General features: G+C 39.7%; 1 protein-coding gene across 3 annotated transcripts in view; it reads left to right on the top strand.

The window, feature by feature from the left end:
- Positions 1-13,742, top strand: part of CUL3 (cullin 3) — a 96,281-nt gene extending 82,539 nt beyond the window's left edge. For all 3 annotated transcript variants that reach the window (XM_045481467.1, XM_045481466.1, XM_045481468.1), the window contains 3 exons: positions 4,995-5,181; positions 10,493-10,638; positions 13,275-13,742. In XM_045481467.1, coding sequence (XP_045337423.1) covers positions 4,995-5,181; positions 10,493-10,638; positions 13,275-13,406 — 465 coding nt within the window. In that variant the 3' untranslated portion in view covers positions 13,407-13,742. The remainder of the gene's footprint in view (positions 1-4,994; positions 5,182-10,492; positions 10,639-13,274) is intronic.
- Positions 13,743-24,046: the final 10,304 nt, after the last annotated feature.

Genomic DNA, 24,046 nt, shown 5'->3' with positions numbered 1-24,046 from the left:
TAAATGCAATTAGTCTTTTCCCATGCCTTTAATAGGTACGTTGAGTGGAAATAAAGATCGTGTGATTCTTCCTAAATTTTTTTTTAAATGTTTGTTTATTTTTGAGAGAGAGACAGAGTATATGAGAGGGGCGGGGTAGACAGTGAGAGGAAGACACAGAATCTGAAGCAGCCTCCAGGCTCTGAACTGTCAGCACAGAGCCTGATGCGGGGCTTGAATTCAGTAGCCGTGAGATCATGACCTGAGCTGAAGTCGGACACTTAACCGATTGAGCCAACCAGGGGCCCCAAGATCATGTGATTCTTAAGTGTAAATTTAAGATAAAAGCTGTAAAATTATTGCCATATTTATTCTTAATTGAAAGCTAATTTTCAGATACCGTGAACATAGAAATAAGTTCACTTGAAATTTAGGGCAGAATTGAATTGTAGATATTTTTGAGAGAGAGAGCGCTTAAGAAGGCTCCACGCCCAGTGTCCCAGCACTGAGCCTGACACAGGGGTCAGTCGCGTGAGCGTGGGACCATGACCCGAGCCAAAATCAAGAGTCAGGTGAGCCACCCAGGCACCCCTGTAGGCCTATTTTATACCTACCTTCATGCTTGCATTTAAGAGATTATTGTTTTTATGGGATACACCTAAAGGAAATGCTTTGAAACTCAAGTGTTGTAGGTCTGGTGGCTAAGTCAAGAGGTCTTGGTCTTATCTATTTCCAGGTGTGTCTTATCTAGGGGAGTAACCTCAACTGTCCAGAGCAAGTTACATATGATTTAGTCCCAAGGAAATTAATTAAGCAAGTATTGAGTACCTTGCTCAAGTTGTAAGCCTTTTCAAACAGAGGTGGAATTAAATGATCTCTAACAGCTTGACTGTTTTAATCTGCAGCTACCATGGGTAATATATTTTAAGCAAAATAAACTGCTGATAAATGCTAATTAATGTTGGTTTTCAGTCCTACTTTATAAAGAGCTGGTGAAAATAATGAGACAAAACCATAAACTCATTTTCTAAAGCCATTATTAGAATTGCTAGTAATTTTAGTGGTTCAGGCTTACTCTTCTCTTTCCCAACCGACTTGGGATCACTGATACTAATGAGCATCATTAAGTAGAGGGTAAAATTAGGCAGAAAATTCCTCCAATATTTCAAATGTTAGCTAAGTAACAAACCAGATGCCTGAGCATAAATGGCATATGTAGAATGCCATTCCTGTGGCTCCAAAGCCTTCTGGCTGCTTGCATCTTGAACAGGGGGCATTGTGAGAAGGCACTTGAAGTTTGTACTCATACCGTATGTTGCATTCTAGGCTGCTGTGTAAGCGTTATTAGCCGGCTCTTTTACACAACTCACCTCCACAAATTAGAGAGGATAGTTGAAAGTAATACTTTAAAAGGAGGCTGATTTTTTAACTCTGAGTACTCTTTATAAGTTCAGTAAAATGGTGTATGTGTTATTTAATGCTACATAACACATCTGAAACTTAAGTTTAAAACAGCTCTAACAATGTATCATCTTTCCTGGTTTCTGTGGGTTAGAGGTTTAGGAGGGGCTCATTTGGTGAGTTTTGGCTCACAGGTTCTCATGAGGTTGTGAAGATGTCACCTGGGGCTTCAGTCATCTAATGTTTGTGCCTGGAAAATACACTTCTAAGCTGTTGGAATATTCTTCCTTCCACGTAGCTGGCAAGTTCATTTCAGCTCTTGATAAAAGAGGTCTCCGTGTCTCCTCACGTGGCCCTTACCACATAGCTGTTCAGTTGTCCTTGCATACCAGTGGGAAACTCTCCCTAACCCGAGCCATCCAAGAGCCCCGGGCAGAACCTGGCATGCCTTTATGACGCTAGCCTTTGAAGTCACATACGGTCACTTCTTACTTTCTTGATCACCCAAGTTAGCCCCAATACTGTGAGAGGATCACACAAGGCTAAAACATACCAGGATCATTATGGGCCATCTCAGAAGCTGCCTGCAAAAGGTGGCATTTATATGTTGTGTCACATTTCATCCATGGTAGTGAAGCTGCTGAAGCTTTTTCTCTTTTTATGTATTTTTTTAATGAATAGAAGTTTGTTACGGTTTAAAACAGCTAAAATCAGGAAATACATAAAGTGGTAGTTTCTACCCTAGATTATAGTAACTAGCATTTGGTTTTTGAAAGGCATGTAGATATTAATTAATATATATTTTTCTGAATGTTCTTTATTATACTTCTTAAATTTTCTTGAGAGTGAGTCTGAAATATAAAAACTAGTTATGGATAATAGCAAAATTAACGTTAGGCAGTAGCACTTAAATTTTAGAAATCGGTTAAAAACCAGTGATAATTGGTATCTCATGAAGAAGTGCTAACATCATTAATAACATAATTTCACATCATATAAAGGAAAGTGTTTGGGAATACAAGGTGAAATAGACAATTTGCAATCACAGAAATCCTTCGCAAATGTCCTGACAAGACAATAAAAAAGATCGTCTAGAAGATCTGAATAATATAATTAGCAAATTAAAATTGAAAGCTATACAGAGAACTTTCAACTCAGCAAAATACACCTTTTGCTCTTGGAAATATGTGAGGTTGACATAAGCTTACTACTAAAAGTGAACAAGGAGAATACAAAAAAGAAAAAGCTATAGGTTATTCAACTTTAAATGCACAAATCTTGGGACGCTTGAAGTGGCTCAGTCAGTTAAGTGTCTGACTCTTGATTTTGGCTCAGGTCATGATCTCATGGTTCGTGGGATCAAGCCCCACATCAGGCTCTGTGCCAATAGCCTCCTTGGCATTCTCTCTCTCTGCCCCTCCCCAACTCGCTTGTGCTGTCTCTGAAAATAAATAAGTAAACTTAAAAACAAAAAAAAAAAGAAATGCACAAATCTTAAATAAAATATCGGCAGGTCATACTCAGCAGCATATTGAAAGAATGATTCTGTGTGTCCAAATAGGATTTATCCCTGGAATACAAAGAAGGAATTTGTTAACATAATTAAGGTTTCTTCTCCTCCTTCATCATCATCATCATCATCATCATAAAGTTAACTGAGCATTTGCTGTATTGCCAGACTTTTCAAGGAGAAAATCAATTAATGATTTCTATAGATACACAAAAAGCATTTGTAGTAGTCAGTCTCCATTTCATATTTCCAGGATATGGGGAACTCTTAGCCACCTAAGAATAGAATGAAATCCCCTTAATGTCATAAGGTTATATCTAACGAGAGACCTAATAAGCAAGCAGTAGTTAGTAGTAAAATATTAGACCTCTGCCCATGAAAGGTAGGAACAGATTTTAGGATATCTGCCTAATTATTACTATTATTCAGCATTGTTCTGCAGGTCCTAACACTAAGAAAAAGTGAAATTTATAAAATACCAGGAGTTGACAAAATTTGTAGGCAGGGTGATTGTCAACTATGATAATCACCTGAGAACATTCTTACAGAAGAGTTCAGATGAAAAATCAACTTTTATATAAAAATCAGTTAATCAGAAAATAACTTGAGGAAAGCAATATTTTAATAAGAATCATAATCATTTCCTAGGACTCATTCTAGCGAGAAAGGTAGAAGACTTCTACCAAAAAGGTAATAAAGCAAAAGAAAATGAAAGGGTACATGTGCCGGAATGGGAAAAGTACATGTTACAGAGGAGGTATCCCATTTATATTTAACATTAATACTGGTGTATTAATGGGCATGTTCCCGTACATACGCATGTGTGTATGGATTTGTATTCCTGTGTGGATATGTAGATGTATAGGAAAAGTCCTAAAGGATGCACACTGAATTGCAATAGTCACCTGTGGGAATGATCTGTAATTGTAAAATATCACCTAAGAAGGAGCTTCTAGTTTTCTCTCAGTGTGACTAAACAATAGAATATGTGATTAAGTCACTTGTCACACATAATAATAATTATAATCAACATTGTAATAATAGCACCTATTTAATTTGCCAGGGTTTAACATTTATAGTATTTGAAATGACTAAAGTATGGAGACATACAGAGATCATTTGAGGCAAAGGAATGTGCTTCATCATCACTAAAATTCGCATTTCTTTCACTCCTCCCTGATAGTCCTTTAGAGAAACCCACGCTGGTGCTCAGACTCCTGCGAAAGAGAGAATGACTCTCTCCAGATCAGTTACACGATCCATATGCCTATTCTTCCTGAGCTGCTCTTGAGAAAGAATAGCTTTTACACAGCAAATCAAAGTGATCTGCCCTGCTGTGAAGACTGGGTGGCATCATACATCTGTAGACATGTAGGAACTACATCGTATACATGTACAATTCCCTTACTGTCCCGTGGACCAAAGAGGAGCGTGATCAATCAAGACATCACACATTCATTCTTCTCTAAACTGCTTTTGTTTTTACTATTGCATTTTATTCATACCATGGTAAGAAGCAAAAATTACCACCTGGACTTGAAAACATTTCTCACTTTTTTTCATGTTTAATGTTAATTACCAGGAATTTATGTTTTTTTCATTTGGTCATACAGGCAGTAAATGGTCAACACGGATTGTGAATTTTGATTGTATGGTAGAGTGCCTTAGCTTTGGGCTGACTTTGCTTCTTTCTATAAAAGAAGTTGCTGAGCAGAAGTAGTGTGGGTCCACTTGTAGGATCGTAGAGCTTTTCCAAAAGCAATCGTGTTTGTTAACACTTTGTTTCGTTTTTTTTTACTTAAGTAGTAGAGCAGGTCCCAAATAATCTCTGCTGGATGACATTTTTAGACTAGGCCTTATATCTCCTGAAATAAAAAAGTACATGTCTTTTCAATATTTTGTGATTTGAATCACCTTTTCCTCTAGTTTGTTCAAATAAGTGAGATTTTAGTGAAGTGTCCTAATAATCAGGCAATTCTTTGTTGTAAATTATTTCTTTCATGTAATTATCTCTCTCTCCTGTTCAGTTGATTTTACTTAGTAATTAACCGATCTGCTTTAATCTTTCAAAAAGTCTAATTCTATCAATCTGGTGAAATTTCAGGAAATTCAGCAAGAGACCGATATCCCTGAAAGAGAGCTCGTTCGAGCCCTGCAGTCCCTCGCCTGTGGTAAACCAACCCAGCGGGTTCTCACGAAAGAACCCAAGTCAAAGGAAATAGAAAACGGTCACATATTTACAGTTAATGATCAGTTCACATCCAAACTACACAGAGTCAAGATTCAAACAGGTATCTGGAATTATATTTTTCCTCTGAAAAAATTATTATCTGTTGGATTTCTTTCTTCAAAAGCAGTACTGCGTTTCTGATGCTGTGTGACACGTAGGTTTAAGGACTAAAGCAGCTCTATTCATATGTGTTCCTGTCAAAATACAGTTGAATCCAAGTACGGTGAGCGTTTTAAAAAGTAATTTGTAGTGTGAACAAGGTATTTATTTCCATTTGGTTTTCAACAGGTAAATACAATTTTGTTATAGATTAGTATTTATAAAATAATTGTTTTTAATTGGTTGAGTTAACTAATGATGGACATCTTTTTTGAACTGATTTACAAATTTGTCAGAGTTGGGGGTTATTTATCTAAAGTTTGATTTTTAGATGCAGCTATTTATGTTTTGATGGGTATTTTTTAAGTTGCAAAACCTTAAAAACCCATATTATCTCTCATTTAAAAGCTTAGAAATGACCCTATTGTGAACAATTTTTAATGTGTTTATTTTTAATTAATAATGAGCATCCTGTTTATTATATACTTAACATAGTGTACAACGTGTGTTTTCTATGTATTTAAGGGGAAAAAAGCACTTTACCTTTGCTCATGTTTAAACCTCTAACATAGTTTGTTCCCTGATTTCAAAATTACTGTTAGATGAGCTTCACAGGACTGACTCATCCATTACAGCTCTGTAGTCTTTGTAGAAAAATAGTATTTTAAAATAAGTGTAAAATGACTGTAGTGGGGCGCCTGGGTGGCGCAGTCGGTTAAGCGTCCGACTTCAGCCAGGTCACGATCTCGCGGTCCGTGAGTTCGAGCCCCGCGTCGGGCTCTGGGCTGATGGCTCAGAGCCTGGAGCCTATTTCCGATTCTGTGTCTCCCTCTCTCTCTGCCCCTCCCCCGTTCATGCTCTGTCTCTCCCTGTCCAAAAATAAATAAACGTTGAAAAAAAAAAAAAATGACTGTAGTTTCTTTAACTTTAATATAAGTGTTTTTTTTTTTTTCTTTTTTCCAACGTTTTTATTTTTATTTTTGGGACAGAGAGAGACAGAGCATGAACGGGGGAGGGTCAGAGAGAGAGGGAGACACAGAATCGGAAACAGGCTCCAGGCTCTGAGCCATCAGCCCAGAGCCCGACGCGGGGCTCGAACTCACGGACCGCGAGACCGTGACCCGGCTGAAGTCGGACGCTTAACCGACTGCGCCACCCAGGCGCCCCTCTTTAACTTTAAAAAATTGTGTTTATAAGAGTCTTTTAAAAATTATTTTAATGTTAAATCTGTAACTGATTACCAGAATACATTAAAAAAACATTGTATGCACACTTCTACTGACCTTTTTGACCCTGATTGGATTTGTATGCCTTCTGAAGCAGGGTGGTGTCTCTTTTAAAGCATTGCCTAATTTGTCCCATGTTTGCAGACCGTATCATTGTACCTTCATCACCAAAAATAGCCTCATGTTTGGACACAGATGTAAATTGAAAATAAAAACAGAACTATGCTTAAAAAGTCATGGAATAAAATATCTTTTTTTCCCCAGTGCAGGGCATAAGACTTTACAGGTTTAGGTAGATACAGGTTTTGGATTTCAGGACTTGTTTGTATTCTAGATTTAGAGGAAGATGTATGCTGATACATAATCTGAATTACCAAACCTCACCCTGCTTTACCCTAAATAAGTAACTCTTTATAATCCTAGATTCCATTATGTCCAGCAATAATTTCAGATACTATTTTTGTTCAAAAAAAAAAAAAATAGTCTTCTCTCTGGATTTTTAATTTGGGGTGGCAGTGGTGTGTGTGTGTGGTATTTTAGATCCGATGAAAATAGAATTTTTTATTTTTGATGTTAAATGTGCGCATATAACACTTTAATTAAAATACGAATACAGTTCTGTATGGTAAGGAATTCAGCTAGATCTCTTAAAGTTCTTTTCAGCTATAAAATTCTAGGAAGAAATAATGTTTTCATTTAGGAATGGCACTTAGATTATCATGGCTCTTAAAAATATTTTGTAGAAGTTAAAATTTTCTTTCTGGTGATAAGTATGTGATCACATGGGTTTTTCCTAAGTTGTCAAAATACATCCTTGCCTTTTGGCTCATAATCGAAGATGCAGAGACTCTGTCCTAACCTAATTATGCTGCTCTTACTATAGTCAGGAATCGAAGTTTAGACAAAGAAGTTAAAAATATTACTCAAGGGGCGCCTGGGTGGCGCAGTCGGTTAAGCGTCCGACTTCAGCCAGGTCACGATCTCGCGGTCCGTGAGTTCGAGCCCCGCATCAGGCTCGGGGCTGATGGCTCAGAGCCTGGAGCCTGTTTCCGATTCTGTGTCTCCCTCTCTCTCTGCCCCTCCCCCGTTCATGCTCTGTTTCTCTGTCCCAAAAATAAATAAACGTTGAAAAAAAATTTAAAAAAAAAAAAATATTACTCAAATAAAACAACCTTTGAGAAGAATTAGATTTCACTGGGCCCCTGGGTGGCTCAGTCGGTTAAGCGTCCGACTTCAGCTCAGGTCGTGATCTCATGGTTTGTGAGTTCAAGCCCCACATCAGGCTCTGTGCTGACAGCTCAGGGCCTGGAACCTGCTTTGAATGCTGTGTCTCCTGCTCTCTCTGCCTCTCCCCCGCTGGCGTTCTGTCTCTCTCTCAAAAATAAATAACCGTTAAAAAAAAAAAATTAGATTTCACTGTAATCTACAGCAATTTCCATAGTTAACAGTTTTCCCCACCACTGCATCCCACTTTTCCCCAACCCTTTCCCAGATATAGCTAGATACATCTGTACCCCCTTACACAAGCATGTGCCTCTGTTATGTTCTTCTTAAGGGAAGGGTATTGTGTGAGACTGAGAGTGAGCTTCTGCCCTCACGTTTTAAAAAACCTCCTAATCCAGTGTGTATCACCACAGCCTTCCCATTTATCTTGGAATATACCTATTTACATGGTCACATCTAGCAGAACACAATAGATTGTTTTTTAAAAAATTCTTGGGGCGCCTGGGTGGCTCAGTTGGTTAAGCGTCCGACTTCAGCTCAGGTCATGGTCTCGCGGTCCGTGGGTTCGAGCCCCGTGTCAGGCTCTGTGCTGACCGCTCAGAGCCTAGAGCCTGTTTCAGATTCTGTGTCTCCCTCTCTCTCTGACCCTCCCCCATTCATGCTCTTATCTCTCTCTGTCTCAAAAATAAATAAACGTTAAAAAAAAAAATTAAATTCTTTTCTCCACCTTTTTATTTTAAATATTTTCAAATCCATAGAAAAAGTGAGAAACACGATAATGGACAAAGGTATGTATGGCCGTCACCTGTATTTATGAGTCATTAAATTTTTTGTCCCATTTGCTCCGGTGCCCTTGACCCCACCCTCCCCCTACATATGTGTATATATTTGCTACAGCATTTTAAATTAATCTGCAAACATTACACTCCCCCACCCTAATACTTAAGCATACATTTATCTCCTTAGAATAAGGTATTTTCCAAAATAATTGTAATACTGTATCACACCCAAGAAAATTAATAATTCCATAATACTTATTTGTATAAATAGATATTTTATACCACCTCCACTTGTCCACAGTTGCCTCAAAAATGCCTTTCTTGGGGCGCCTGGGTGGCGCAGTCGGTTAAGCGTCCGACTTCAGCCAGGTCACGATCTCGCGGTCCGTGAGTTCGAGCCCCGCATCGGGCTCTGGGCTGATGGCTCAGAGCCTGGAGCCTGCTTCTGATTCTGTGTCTCCCTCTCTCTCTGCCCCTCCCCCGTTCATGCTCTGTCTCTCTCTGTCCCCAAAAAAATAAATAAACGTTGAAAAAAAAAATTAAAAAAAAAAATGCCTTTCTTGGGGCACCTGGGTGGCTTCGTCAGTTAAGCGTCTGACTTCGGCTCATGTCGTGATCTTGCTGCTCGTGTCCATGAGTTCGAGCCCTGTGCCAAGCTCTGTACTGCCAGCTGAGAGCCTGCAGCCTGCTTCAGATTCTGCATCCATCTCTCTCTCTCTCTCTCTCTCTCCCCCCCCCTCCCCTGCTCACACTCTGTCTCTCCAAAATAAACATTAAAAAATAAAATAAAATGCCTTTCATATCTTACTCTTTAGGTCCAGGATTCAGTTAAGGTTTCCCCATTACATTGATTTTTATTTACTCTAAGTCTGTCTGTCTCTCTCTCTCTCTTTCCCTCCCCCTCTCCCCCTCCCCCTCCCCTCTCTCTCTCTCCTTCCCCCTCTCTCTCTTTTTTAATGACGTTGGCTTTTTTTGAGTAAAAGCATTATTCTTTCTTAGGAGGTCATTTTAATCTAATTCCTCTCTTCTTAAGGTACTGATTATCTTTAACTTGGAAAAAGGTACTGAAAGAATTCTTAACCAGGGGATTCTAATTAGAAACCGCTGAGTGGACATACACACCAGAATCATCTTCTGAACTGTACAGTCCGCGCTCTTGTGGATGTGCCCGTGCCTAAGCCAGCAGTGTCTTAGGCGGTTCTTTGTAATTTTCCAGTTTCTGCCTCCCAAAACTTCATTATCTATCTCTTATTGATGACCAGATAAACAAAAAATCTGTTACTTTTCTTTTTCTGCTACTTCAGTGAGAGTAAAGTTTTAAGAGAAAGGGACTTCTGTATTTATTCCTGAGTAGTTGCCTTGAAGATAGTAGGCAATAACAGAGTAAGACTTCTCTTCTCCGAAAGGTTGGAATGTACTATGCATTAGTGATAGTGAGATTGTGACATAAAGAAAAATTAAGACATACGATAAATTGTTTAGATAGTCTGTGAGAGGAACAAATAAAGTACTTGTTCTGGAGTTCTTTCAGCTGACATCCCAGTGGTGCTTTCTCATTATTTAAATTGAGCTAACTACATCTTGGCAATATAGAACCCTTTCCTCCTCTTAAGATATCTTGGCGTTATGTTGGTAAAGTACGAGTTGACCTCTGGAAGTCACAGCAATGAAAATTATTTACTGATAATTTTTCTATTAAATATATCCAGCTACCATTTTTCTTCCAGGAGAGGAATCATTGTATTTAATAAAAACAAAATTGGTTTTATTATCTCTGTAAAATTAAATTCCTAATACTTAAAAAGAATAAGCAGAATTTTTATATCAGTGATCGTTACTTATTTAAATATTTGTGAAAATGTTGAAGTGGGCCCCTTTGAATGTTCTTCTTGAATGTTCTCTTCAATGTTCTCTTGAATTAATAAGTGTATGTGTATACTCAGGTTGAAATGGGTCTCTGTGGATAATACTAAATTATCTTTGTCTCTAAACTACATTTTTTGCATTACGTGGTAATTACATGGTAAATGTCTTTGTCTTTTAGTTGCTGCCAAACAAGGTGAATCTGACCCAGAAAGGAAAGAAACGAGGCAGAAGGTAGACGACGACAGAAAACATGAGATAGAAGCTGCTATAGTGCGGATAATGAAGTCCAGAAAGAAGATGCAGCACAATGTATTAGTAGCAGAGGTAAGGGCGCTGCGGGGCTAGATCAGGGTCGAAAAGGCAAAATAATACTAACAGTTCAAATTTAGGGAAGAACTATATTCAAGTTATTTAAAATCTAATTTTAGAATAAGGAAACCATAGTCAGGTAACACTTATAAAGTATGGCACTTACTTGATAACTGAGCACAGGGGTGCATCTAGATATGTGTGCACTTTGAGAACTAATGTCCTTGTAATAAAAGTAATAGAATATTGTCACTTGAAGAATAAAAAAATTTTGCTGCTACTTAATGCTTTGATGTTAAACAGTCTACTTTTATTTCCAAAAATAAATAAACTTACCATTTATTGAGTGCTTACATATTGTAAATTTGGAAACGAAGAAGGGGAAGCCTCCTTGAAAGGCCATTGAAATGATTAGGGCTGAATAAATATTGGTAGAGGGGGGAGAGCTGCGTGAAGACAAATGGGAAGTCACCATTTACCGACTGGCCGTCCGTGGGAAATGAGAGGAGTCGAGCACACGTCGGTTTCTGGCTAAGGAGGAGGAGGGACAGTGTGCCGCTATGTTCTTCATGTCCGTGAGCAGAATTTTGCACAAGCTGAGTTTATATCACATGGCAAAGGAAGAAAATTACAAGAGTGATCGGTCAGTAATTTTCAAAAAGTGAAAAAAAGTCAAACACTTCAGACCTGTTGGCAATTAGGTAACTCATGGGTTTTCCCGGGCATTTGCATTGCTCTGGTAGAGTGGACATCTGCTGGCTGGGCCAGAGGAAGGAAGTGGAGGGGAAACCAGGAGAGTGCCCTGTCCTTCAAGATGTTGGCTCATGGGAAAGGGCGCAGAGCAAACCTGGAGGACTGGGTGTTAAGTTGAGGCGTCCTGGATTTTGTTTTTCTGGCGGGAAGATACTCCCCGTGTCTAAACGCTAAGGTTAAGGAAGGAAGGGACAGAAGACGGGATCGAGGGACAGTTGACGTACAGAGTCTAGGAGAGGAAAGGAGAGCGAGCTGTGTAAAGACTACAGGTGGACGGTAGATGTGTTAACAAAGATGCTACTGAACGTGCCCCTCTTGGGACCCAGGGCAGGATGCAGGGTGTGTGCTAATCAAGGGTGGATACGAGTGTGAATAAATGTGTATGTGTAAGGAGGTGGGAGTCGAAGGAACTGTATGCTGAAGTGGTCTCTCTTCCCTGCGTGAAACAGGATGTGAGGGGATGGTGCTCAGGAACTTGCTGAACTAGAACACATTAAATGTGTGTTATCAGTCTATACCAGAGATGGGCAGACTTTTTTTTCAATGGCCAGTTGTAGTGCGAAAGCAGCCACCAGTAACAGTTAAGTGTGGCTGTGTTCCAGGAAGAATTTAGAAAAACAGGCAGTGGGGCTGTATTTGGCCTGTGGGCTGCATCTTGTTGATTCCTGGTCTGCCCAAAAGGTGTAAAAACAACTTTACCCTGCAGGGAACTGAGTAGTAGATTTTGAATGATGTCGTGAACATGGAACGGGTGTTTGTGGAAGAGAACCAAAGGAATCTGGCAGTTGAGGGTACTGTTGACAGTATAGCTGAAGTGATCCAGACCCTGTCAAGAAGGAGGTAAGGTCAGAAGAAATTACTAGTAGCTCATAAGGAAGGGTCAGAGGGTGAGAGATCTCAGGTGGGTTGGGAACAAGTGTGTTGATAGTGGAGTAATAATACTAGAAAGGAGATAGATTTTAGTTGGGGGGGTAAAGTACTGAAGTTTCAGATTTCAAAGAATTGTCAATCCAGTGTGGTCTTGGGGAAATGATCCAACAGGAGTAAAAAAAGGAAACTGGCTTGTGGGTGGATAGGTGTTCTGCAAGAGAGGCAGGGAGGCAGGGTAGATCAGTGGGGAAAGCATGAACTTTGGGGGTGGAAAGGTTTAGATTCTCATCTGTAACTATTGGTTCGGTTTACTTTCAGTTTATGTCAGTCTTGCTGCCTGGCTATTTTCCTCACTTTGCAGGGTTAAGAGCATTAAATAAGTTAACATATACAGAGTGACTGATACATAGTTCACAGTCAGACCTCGGCTGCTGCTGTCGTTACTGTTTTATTATTAGCAATGTCACAATACCTAGAATCCTGACAGCAGTTGGAGAAAAGAACAACAGCAGTAGCCCTTGGAGAAAAGAACAACAGCAGTAGCCCTTACAACGGACCAGACGTTGCCATCTGTCTCATGAGGTTAAGTTAACTTTTCCAGGGTCCCAGTGCTAGTAAATGGAAGAGCTGGGATTTGAATCTAGATACTCTGGGTTCAGAGTCTGTGTTCTTAAAGACGTTATGATTCCGAAATTCTGTGAATGGGAGAATAACCCAGAAGTTTAGATGATAGCATCAAAATGGTTAAGCCATGGTGTGGTATACATTCATGCTAATATATTCCACCTTAGCATTCACGTTCTGATGAGGTATATTCTAACCCATACATTACATTTTCAAATAAAACCTATTTTGATTTTCAAAGTCAATTTTTGACTTTAGTAATCACATTACTAGAGTTTGATTTGAATCTTAAAATGACACATCAGTTCTGTTCAAAGGTAAGAATTTTTGTGTGTTTACATGGAAATGTTAAATATTTTTTTAAATTTTCTGGTAGGAATTCGTTGTTCTACTTTCTCTTCTAGGTAACTCAGCAGTTGAAGGCTCGATTCTTACCAAGTCCAGTTGTTATTAAGAAACGTATTGAAGGACTTATTGAGAGAGAATATTTGGCACGAACACCTGAGGATCGCAAAGTATACACATATGTAGCATAAAATGCGTTCAGAAATTTGATTTATTGGACTGTACTTTTCGCATGGACTGAGAAGTTCTTTTAAATCATTAAATATTAAGACGGCCATCTCTGCTATTAAATTACAGTACATGTTCTAGACCATTCAGATCAAGCCTTTACTCCCTTTGAGAGTTTTCAACATCAATTGATTGAGCTTCAGGCTTTACGTTTATCCCTGTAGAGATCATCTTTACAGTTCCTCGGGAAAATGTGAATGTGCTGCGTTTTGTTTTCAATACTGTATGAAAACAGGAAAAAATAAAACAAAAATTTAGAAAATACAGCTCATTAAAATAAAATTGTTGGATTTCATTTCCCCAGGTCTTCAGTGTTGACGTAAATGTGTTTTGTAGTGTTGCTTAGCACTTTGCGCATTGTATAAGTTGGGTAACAAAAATGGTAAAAGAAATGACACAGTCCCCAGTTATCTTGCTCTGCTTAAGACATTTCTTCAGCTAGTCTTGTTTAATTTAAAGGTTTGATAGATATACAAAGACCCAAGCATACATTTGAGCATGCTTTATTCTACCACTTGCACTTACTAATCTTATAGCCTTATGACCAGGAACCTTTATCTTGGGCTCCATACACTCCCTGATTTCGTTTTTCCCTATTGTAATTTGAGATTTCCCACATTAAGTCATAATGATTAGGTTTTGTTCTGCGTTATCTCTAGAGAGAGAGAATATTTTAGTATGTATAAATTGTACAATAATTTTTTGCTGTTGTACTCACTGCTAATAGTGGATTGTATAGGGCAGTGTTTTTATTTCGTTTATTGTAGACAAAAATAAATGATTTCGTATACACACACCCACTAACTCAAGTATGTCAGAGCACAAAGTTGGCAGCTGGTTGTATTTAATTCAGACCCTTTGAAAAGCACATGCAGCCTATACTTTGTTTATAAATATCTTAGGTTGCCCCTCTCTTAAATATATATTTTGGTGAAGCTGGGGTGCACTGTTAATTTTCTGTTTTGAAACGCATTCTCAAGATGCAATAAATATGATTACCTTAATATTTTTAAATGAGATCTTCAGTTCTTGCAGATGTGTTTTGGGAAGTGATAAGCAATATTTTTCAAACCTGATGATTCTTGGGTATTCAGCTATTGTCCTCCAAAGAGTCATCGTTTCATGTTCTCAAAGATGTACTTTGTGCTGAAGATTCATGTCAGTTATCCTGTGCTTCCAACTTTCACCAATGTTTTTTACCTGATTGATCCGCCAAGGATTATAGTTTGCTTTAACTTCAGAGTATTTTTATCTTCAATTTTATTTAATTTTGTCTCATTTTGTTTTCATAAGACAATGTTTCAGCTGTGTAATCGGGGCAAACCACTATAGGTTTCTGTCTGATAGAAAAGCGAAATGTTACTAATGAGTTCAAATAACAGACTCTTGGTTGACTATCAGTACTGTTGATACATTTATTAGAATGTATGTCTCGGAAGATGGTTTCTGTTTAAATTTATGGTCAAGTTACAACAACTGAATTCTAATATGGATTAAAAACTCCACGTAAATATTTTTCCCCATGCGTCTTGGGTTATAATTTTCCTTTTAGAGTTGGCAATGCATTGAATTCTGTCTCCTTTTGGACTGTAGAATCGCAAGCCTCATGCTCTTAATCTCTACATTTTCCACTTTTACATGATGCAGTTAAGATGCAGATGAAAACTACCATGAGCATTATTCTCAGGGTACTGTTACCACACTTGAGTGACAGTAGGGCAGGTGTAAAATGGAAAGCTGGCGGGCTCAGCCTTCTGATGTTTACATAACTGGACTTCTGTAATGGGAAGGTGTTTGTCTACGGAAAGATACTGGTCCTTGAGATGCCACCGCTTTTCTTATTGCTCTCAATTCCTAATTAAATAATTATAACACCTCGGGAAATAGAACAGCTCAGATGGTCAAGTTAATAAACACGAAAGGGGTAAAAACTTCATTTGAAATCTCAGTAAGCAAAAGTTTAAGTGCCATCTTAAAGTACTAAAAATCAGTGGAGTTAAATTTATGTTTTTTTCTCAAGAATGGATGTACAGATCAAATCTAGAGCTTAGAGACACTTGTCATTTTGGGAGCACCGGCTTGAAACTCTAAATGCTTACAAATAAATTGAAACACATTTCTGAGCTACAGTTGAATCGAATGGCTGCAGAATGGTACTGCATTGAAAAACAAAATTGGGTCACCTAACAGTTTTATGTTTTAACTCGTATTATTTTAGCTCATAACGGTACATACTGACATTACCTTCGTTTCAGCAAGAGGTTATTCATGCTGTTAATTTCTGGTTTTTAATGTCTTAATTTTAAAGAGGAATACATCCTAACCATTTAATCCTGTTGATGTGAATAAATTTTGATGACTTACTTGAAGAATTTTGAGGGTGGATACATAGTTTTCTAACTACAAAAATGATGTAATCTGTGTTCACTTGCTGAGTTGTAATTCTCTGCTATCATTTTGAAACCCAGGACGGTGTTTCTTTTGAACTGTTATTATATAGCTATATTATTTAATAAGATTGAAAATTCGTTGCAACTAGGGAACACAGCCTCACAAAATAAAATGTGGTTGTGAATGCAAGGATTTCTTTTATGTCAGTGAATTTTAAAAGGGGATGGCAGAAGAGATGTATGTCTGTCTGTAAAGGATATGAGAATCACCTGTGTAGACTTGTACACACAGACATGTACCACTCCCAAACCCCCAAGATGCTGATACACCTTCTTGGTAAGAATCCTTGTCATAGTAAAGCCCTGTTGATGGTCCACTCCCCACAGTGTGTGTGTAAGTAGCAGGAAAGGCTTAGGAGACAACCAGTGAGTGATCTTAAGATTACACCTACATCCCTAGGAAGCTGTTGGGTTGGCATCGTCTCAGCCTTCGAAATGTTACTTAGTTCCTCAGTCTGGAAAATAATTCTGATAAGTTAGATCCAGATAATGCTACTTTTGTTCACAGTTTTAGAGACTCACTTCGAATATACAGGGTATTATTTTTGCCTGTCTACTGTCACTTAAGACAATTTTTAAAGCCTAATTTTATATAAGCTGTCTGGTATTTACTGGGAAAAAAACTGTTAGGTGTCAAGATTGAAGAGCATACATTTTATTTATACGGTGCATATAGTCTGGTATTTTGTACTCCATGGTTAGGAACGTTAAAACGTGCCAGGTTAGCAAAATTATTATGAATTATTTCCATTCTCTGAAGCAGGGATAATTAGTGTTAAGCAAACAGTTAAAAACATTGAAGTCCTGATTACCACGTGCCAGACACTGTTCTGAGCGCTTTCTGTGCATTATTTAACTTAGTTGTCACATCAGCTCTATGAGATGAGAACTATTCATTGTATCAGCATTGCCCAAGGTTACTGCCGGGAGATGGAAGAGCCATGAAGTTGGACCTGGGTTTGATCCTGTGTTCTGACTGCTGAGCCTGAATTGCGTGTTGGAGATTGACATGGCTTTCTGTTTATAAACTCACTATTTTACTTCGTATCTTATTCACGTGAAGGAAGGTTAGAGAATGTTGTGTGACAAACTAAACTTAAAAGATGATGCATGAAACATCTCAAAGTGGAACTTGAGATCGTTCATATTTTACTGATAATCAGTTTGGGTAGGAAGGGAAACAGGAGGTGATGCCTCCTATTCTGGAATCTCAGTGAAACTTTTACAGACTTTAGTGGTTGACGATAGATGCTTAACTCAAAATCAAATCCTGCGTTCTAAAGAACATTTTCTTTATCGTGTGCCTTCCCTGAACCAAATCAGCCAGAAGTAAGGCGAGACCTAAGAGAGACCGTGAATTTAGCAAGTGGGAGTGCAGAGGTCCATCACGAAGCTAGCTCTCAGGAGAACATAAATAGCTAGAAAGTCCTGGAAAGTCATTGAAGAAGTTGACAAGTAGCAAATTTGTGATTGTGTCATTTAAATGTTTGATCGTCCAATATTAGGGTCTTAAGTTGAACCTCCAGTGAACCATGCAAAAGTGGCCTTGTAATGATCTGAGGAGCTCCAGATAGGCTTGTATCTTTTTTAGTAACTTAAATTCTCAAATTTGAATAGTTGGGTAACAAAGTATAGTTCAAATAATACATGAAACCAAGAATTCTTGCAGTGTGAGAAAATTAAAAATCTAAGTCTCAAAACTTCTGCAGTTACAATTCTTAGCCTCGGCACGTCTGGCATGCGGTGGGTGTAGGCACTCGGTGAGTCGCAGGTGAATGTGCTTAATGAAGTGTCTTAGAAGAAAGTTTTAAAAGAACTTAATAAATTGAAATTTGTACTGCATTATTGGAGGCATGACAATATCCATGGTATAAGCATTATATTTTTTACTTCTATAAATGGAAAGGATTTCATCCTTGGTTTTCAACTAGGGAAAAAGTGGAAAATGTAGACTAATTGTTGGTTCAGATGGTATTTAACACTGATTTTTAAAGCCCTCTCGACTCCCACAACACGCTATGAAAAAACTCACACTTAGTGATATAAAAATCCATTTAAGATCCTACTAATAGTTAATAGGGTGTGGGGATTTGGCCCCAAATCTGTCTGATTCCAAAACCTACGCTTTAATGAGTGTTCATGTGTTCCCAGTAACTGGTTGATTTGGTAAACTATGGACAGAACTTTATAAACTGAATTGGAATCTGAAAGTAGATTTTTTTGTGTGTGTATTTTGGTGAAAGTTTGTGTTGATTTATTAGAAAGTGTTCCTTGGAGAATTTGATCTCGTGAAACATAGACTGTGCTTAAGAGAAAAATCGGTGTTACTAGCTGTGTGTACTGGTATATATGGTATATGCAAATTACTGTGTTTATAATAAGTTGATATAACTGATGTCAGATACCAATATCTGTAGAATTAATCTTATTTCCTAGATGATGCTATCCTCTGTATTAAAAAAATAACCCCTGGACTAATTTTTAAATGGAATGGGATTGTAGGCCAAAAGAGACGGAAGGTTTATCTGAAGGGCATGGGATCCGGTGGGGAGTAGGACAGAATCTGCATCCTGTTCCCGTGTAGCTCTCGCAATAGGCACCCAGTGTAGTGTGTATAACTATCAAATCAGTCTGTTGAAAACCTGTAACTTAAACATCTAAACCAAGAAGTGGAAGGAAGGGGAATGAATGGCCTTCAAAGTAAGAAATCTAGGCACACTGTGTTCATCCCATTTAAAAATTTTAAGTTTGCCTGCAAACCCATTTTCCAATACTCCTAAGAAAAGCATTCTTAACGATTTTTTTAACCAGAATTGGTATTATCCAAATTTGTAGTAAGGCATCCATAGTCACCAAAACTGACTTGAACCAATTAAAAAATAATGCAGTCAATGAAGGGTTGTAATCATTAAGGTTACACAAGAGTGCCACAGAATTTCAAAAACTGTCACCAAAGAGGAGCCGCAAGTTCCCTGGTGTTTTAAAACCTAATCGCACACCAGGACTTTCTAGGGAAGCTTCACAACAAAACTAATGCCTCTTGTAGATTTTTACTTAGTAGGTCTGAGGTGATTTCTTTTGTTCAGCTAAATTTGGGAACCGTTACTTTTGATTATAGATAGGTATTAAAGCTTATAAATTCCCAGTTTGAGTTCACTTGATACGCAAGTCGTGAGGTTTTCTTTAACGTCTTACACGTAATTAACACCTCAGCTGGTTAAGGTAACATGTTGGTCGAGCCAAGAGGTTTGATCACTAAGTCGAGCTGGTTAATTTCAAGGTAGTCATGGTCACAGATCACAGTACTAATCACAGCCTGCCAATGGTCATCAGTGGATCCTCCTAGGAGTGGGGGTTGGGGGTGGGGGGAGGATGAGTCAGTAATAGTGTCCTCATAGTTGAAGAGCAGCCTGCGGTCTTAAAGGTTTTATAATCAGGCCTTTTCCCCCCCCCCCCCCCCAGGAGAAATTGAATCCAGAAACCAAGTATTCAAAGTTCAGGGGCCTTTATGCCTCTAGTCTAAGAACCATTGATTGTGAAGCAGGTAGTGAGATCTGGGTAACAAAAATCGGTGTGTCTGTGCTGGCAACTTCGTGAGGTCACAAAGTATAAGCCGTAGTCTTGGTTGTCATCGGTGTGATCCCGATGGTGTGAGGTGCTCCTGGCGAAGTTCAGTCTTTGGTCTGATGATCATCCGCTTGATCTGACCTGAGGTGACTCCCTGAAAAACACAATGCTCCCAATTCCCTGTTGCCCAAATCTGACTTCGGGATTATTTCTCAGTAATGAGCTTTCATAGAATCATCCGCATCCCCTTCTTCCCGTATTAGTAATTTAAGCAAGATCCGTGTGTTTGCTTGTTTTGCTCATTATTGAAAACCAAATTAAGACCCGTAAAAATAGCTCCGTCAGATTGGTGTGTAGACTCAGCAAGATTTAAGTACGTAAGGAAACCCACAAGCTTCTCCACAGGCAAATCCAATTTTCAAGGTTAGTAAAACAGGGAGGGCCCCCTTCCAGCCGGTGCTTGGGTCTCTGAAGGTGCCCTCTGGAGATTACTCACTATCGCTGTTGTGCTCATGACCCTGGCCACGATTATTGCTGCTTCGACCCGAGTGCAGATGCACTCTATCCGTGTTCACTTGTCTTTGTTACTCTTACTTCTCCGTAGGCCCCAACTATGAATCCAGGGGTAGATCTGGGTGACAAACAGCATTGCTGTTCCTGAGGGGGATTTGCCTCAGTAGGGTCTCTTGGAAGATTTGGAGCTTGAATCGAGCGAAGGAGCAGCTGGTAGCATGCCTGTTAACTTCGTTCTCAATAAATGCTAACTTCATTCCAACCCGGCAGTAACAGCATTCCCCCTTCTGTAGTTAATAGCCCTGCATATTAACCCAAGCTGTTACATTAACCTTATTAAATGCATCATACTCTGATCAACTGAGTTTATTGCCTAGAAACTTTCGTTTATAAACTAAATTAGTTCATACTATTCTCCCTCTCCTTTGATCCCATATAACTGAAAATATAATGCTTACTTATTATGAACTTCCTGCAGCCCTTCTTTAAAAGGCCCATTTTTCCTATTTATTTTTTGCAATCGATATGACCAAAAAGCGAGTTACTAAAACAGTTACAATCCGATCACATTGTTGAAATCCAGTTTTGTGCAAATGATCTGCACATGTATGTGTGCATATGGATACGGGTGTACATGTGCACGTGTGTGTGCACATTTGTGTATGCATGGTGAGTGACATTAGATCTTAGAAGTAGGAGATGGCTGATGTGTAGATTGATAACTTCTGTTAGAAATTACTAGATACATAGTTTATCAAATGGGAAACGACATAGTAATAAAATGAGTTAAGCTTGTTTTATTTCATTACCTTTGCTGAGAAACAGTGTATTATTAAATATCACTAAAACTATGTTAGGCCAAAAAAAAATGTACACATACATGCAAGCCTACGTAGATGGAACTCTTTAGAAAGTTTGTTGACTAAGAAATAAAGTTGTATTTATAAGTTAATTCCCCATGATTAAGTGTGTCATTGTCAGATATAATGATGTGAATAACTTCCTTCTTTGGTAAAAAATGTACTAGAAGCAGATATACGTATAGAGGATGTCTACAGTATATACAAAAATGCTATATTTATTTAGCGCAACCAAATACGTGATTTATATTCTTTTTATAATTTCAGATGTCAGCTTTCTGCAAGTGTTACACATGTCTACAACTTTTTGAAAAGAGTTGGGTGCATGCCCAACTGATCTATCTAATGACTGGATCCATGGGCATCAACTACAGTAGTTCAAGTGCTGTGCCTTTTGGATCGTCTGGCCTCTCTCCCGGTCTGGCTGTGAGTTGCCTCCTTATTCAGGGTGCCCACCTCTAATAACCCCCTTGCTTCCCCTGTACTGGAGAGGAAACAAAACAATTGCAGAGCCCATTTGCTGTCGAGGAGTGAAATGAGGCTAAGACACAAGTTGGGGAGGAGTAAAGGACCTGACTTTGTGACAGTTTGCCTAGATGTTGGGAGGCAATGTGGGTTTGGGTTCTGAAGTGTAGGGGAAATCTAACCTCCAGAATAACAATGTGTAAGCGTGTAGTGTGAAATTGCCTCTGTACCCTGCGCTCCGATTCCTCAAATTTCAGTCATTCCAGCTTTACTAAGAAAACAAACAAAAGACTTCTTTACAAAGAAGTGAAGGCATTGAAAAGGGACCATGGAGGATAGGGTGACAATACTAAATCCCACAAAGAATTCTAGTTTATTCCTTGATTTACTCAAGACACAGTGTGTGCAATTTATAAGATACACATCTTTTCAGCAGTGAATGATATTTGTGGTGGGAATTCCCGTTCATCCGCAGGTGGAGTTGGAATGTCGTTGCTAAATGAACATTCCCCATCTGTTCCATAGTCTGTATATTACGTATAACCTACTATGTTCAAAGAATGTGAAGGTAATGAAATGTTTAAACTATATTGAATAATATTTTTTCATGGAATTCGTTTGGGTAACTATTTATTATATATCTTTAAATATTTAACCATATTTAATATGTGTCTTCATATGTATTTATCTATATACCTTCTATATGCCAGACAGAGTTTTAGGCACTGGAGACTCAGCAGTGAACAAAAATAGACACACAGATTTGCCCTAAAGAAGAATACGTTGGGGAGAATTGCCAAATATGATAAATTATATAATGTGCAGACTATGCGTACTTTGAGAAAAAATAAAGCAGCTCAAGGGCATGAGGAATGGCATGGTGGAGGGGAGATAACATTGCAGTCCTAACTAGGATGATCAGCCAGGCCTTCTTCCAAAGGTTACAGCTGAGCTAGATAGGGCCTGAAGGAAGCCAAGGAACAAGCAAGCCATGCCATGGTCAGGAAAGGAAGTTCCAGGCCAAGAAGTAGGACAGTTCAAAGACCTGCCCAGAATGTTCAACAGAGAGGAGGCTGACATCACTGGTATGGGGGGCGGCGGGTAGAGGAGGAAGGGGGGAGAAGTAGGAGATGTGGGAGCCCAAGGGGATGGGAACCTGAAGGGCTCTGCAGGACTTGTCAGCCCGACTTCTACTTGAGGGGATTGGAGAACCGTCGCAGGGACGTCAGCATGGCAATGACACAGACCTCCCTCCCTCCCAAGATTGCTCTAGCCAGTGTGTTTTATGGCTATTGCAACAGTCCCAAGGTGAGGACGATGAGCTTGTGGACCAGGATGGTGGACGTGGCCGGGCTGTTGAGTGACCAGATTCTGCATGTATTTCTGTATTTCACCCGTAGCATCTGATGAATAGTGTGTGGGATCTGAGAGAAAGAGACGTCACCGAGGCTCTTAGTCTGAGGAACTGACAAGACAGATGTACCATTACCTAGTCAGGGTGAGTAAGGTGGTTTTGTTTCTTTTTTTTTTTTTTTTTAGGTTTTTGACTTAGTTTATTAGTTATTAGTAGTCATTTTTAGAGCGAGTTTAGGTTCACAGCAGAATTGGTCATTTCATCTTGAGGAAGGGGTAGGTTGAGTTCTGTTTAGAGACTTCAGTGTCAGTCTGGTAGACAAGCAAGTGTGGACATCAAGCAGGACCTGGATCCGCCTGGCAGGGGTTTAGGGCAGGGGTGTGGCCGGAAAGACGAATTTCGGAGTTGTGAGTCTGTACATGGTATTTTTAGCGGTGAGACTGGAAGAACTCACCGAGGTCGCGGCCAGTTACCAACACCCCGTTCCATCTCTGCCATCGGATCTGGGTCCTTGGATGGTCTTCCTTTGTCGGCTGACACGGTGTGGAGCTTTGTCCCTAGAGGTACTGATGACACAGGGCGGGAGGAGTGGTTTCCTGTCCCAGGCCTGGAGTTCACCACCGGCTTTGGGGAGGGCACTTTTCGTGTTTTTCATCCACCATTTCATGCTGCTTGCGTGGTTTTTCTGGTGCTTGGTGCCCCAGGGCCTGCTTCTTTCTCCCCAGCATTTGCCCCACCCCACTCCAGTGCTTTCTCAAGCCCTTGACCTAGGTGTGGCAGCTGGGCTGAGACCCCCAGACACTGGGCCGATACTGCAGCACGGATCACTGCTACCTCACACCCTCCTCAGCCTACCCGGCCCCATGCACACGTGCTGGGAGACATGACAGCCTTCCTGTGCCATAGTCCAGCCCGTCGGGGTTGCGCCTGGCACAGAAGTGCACCGGCTCCCAGAAGAGCCAGGCCTCTCCAGCTCCCGGCCCCCGCAGTGCCTGGTGGCCCAACCCCCTCTGCACCTGTAACCCCCTTTGTCCTACTGATTCCCTGTTATCCCATCATCAACCACAGCTCTCCTGCACCTAGGGGTCTTGTTTCCCTTGACCTTCCCAACATAGACACCCAGCCCCCAAAGCACACCTACCCGTCAGCCTCAGCTCACCTGCATCCCAGAGGGCTGTTCCTGCTTTTCCGGTGACAGCGGGCCAGCAAATTTCCCCTCCTTCCAGTGGGCTTCAGCCTCGCCTTCCTCGGTGAGGGCCGAACCCCTGCCAAGCCTGTCCTTCTTCAAGCACTCTCCCTTGGGCTAAGGTGCCCATTAGAGTTTCCTTGAAATCTCCATAGTCTTCCAAGATGGCTTTCTAATTCCTTATTTTAAACTTCTCTCACTTACATTA

The sequence above is a fragment of the Leopardus geoffroyi genome, chromosome C1 (genome assembly GCF_018350155.1).
Source record: "Leopardus geoffroyi isolate Oge1 chromosome C1, O.geoffroyi_Oge1_pat1.0, whole genome shotgun sequence".
Taxonomy (NCBI): domain Eukaryota; kingdom Metazoa; phylum Chordata; class Mammalia; order Carnivora; family Felidae; genus Leopardus; species Leopardus geoffroyi.
The sequence above is the reverse complement of the archived record's forward strand: the minus strand, read 5'-3'. Positions and strand labels throughout refer to the sequence as shown.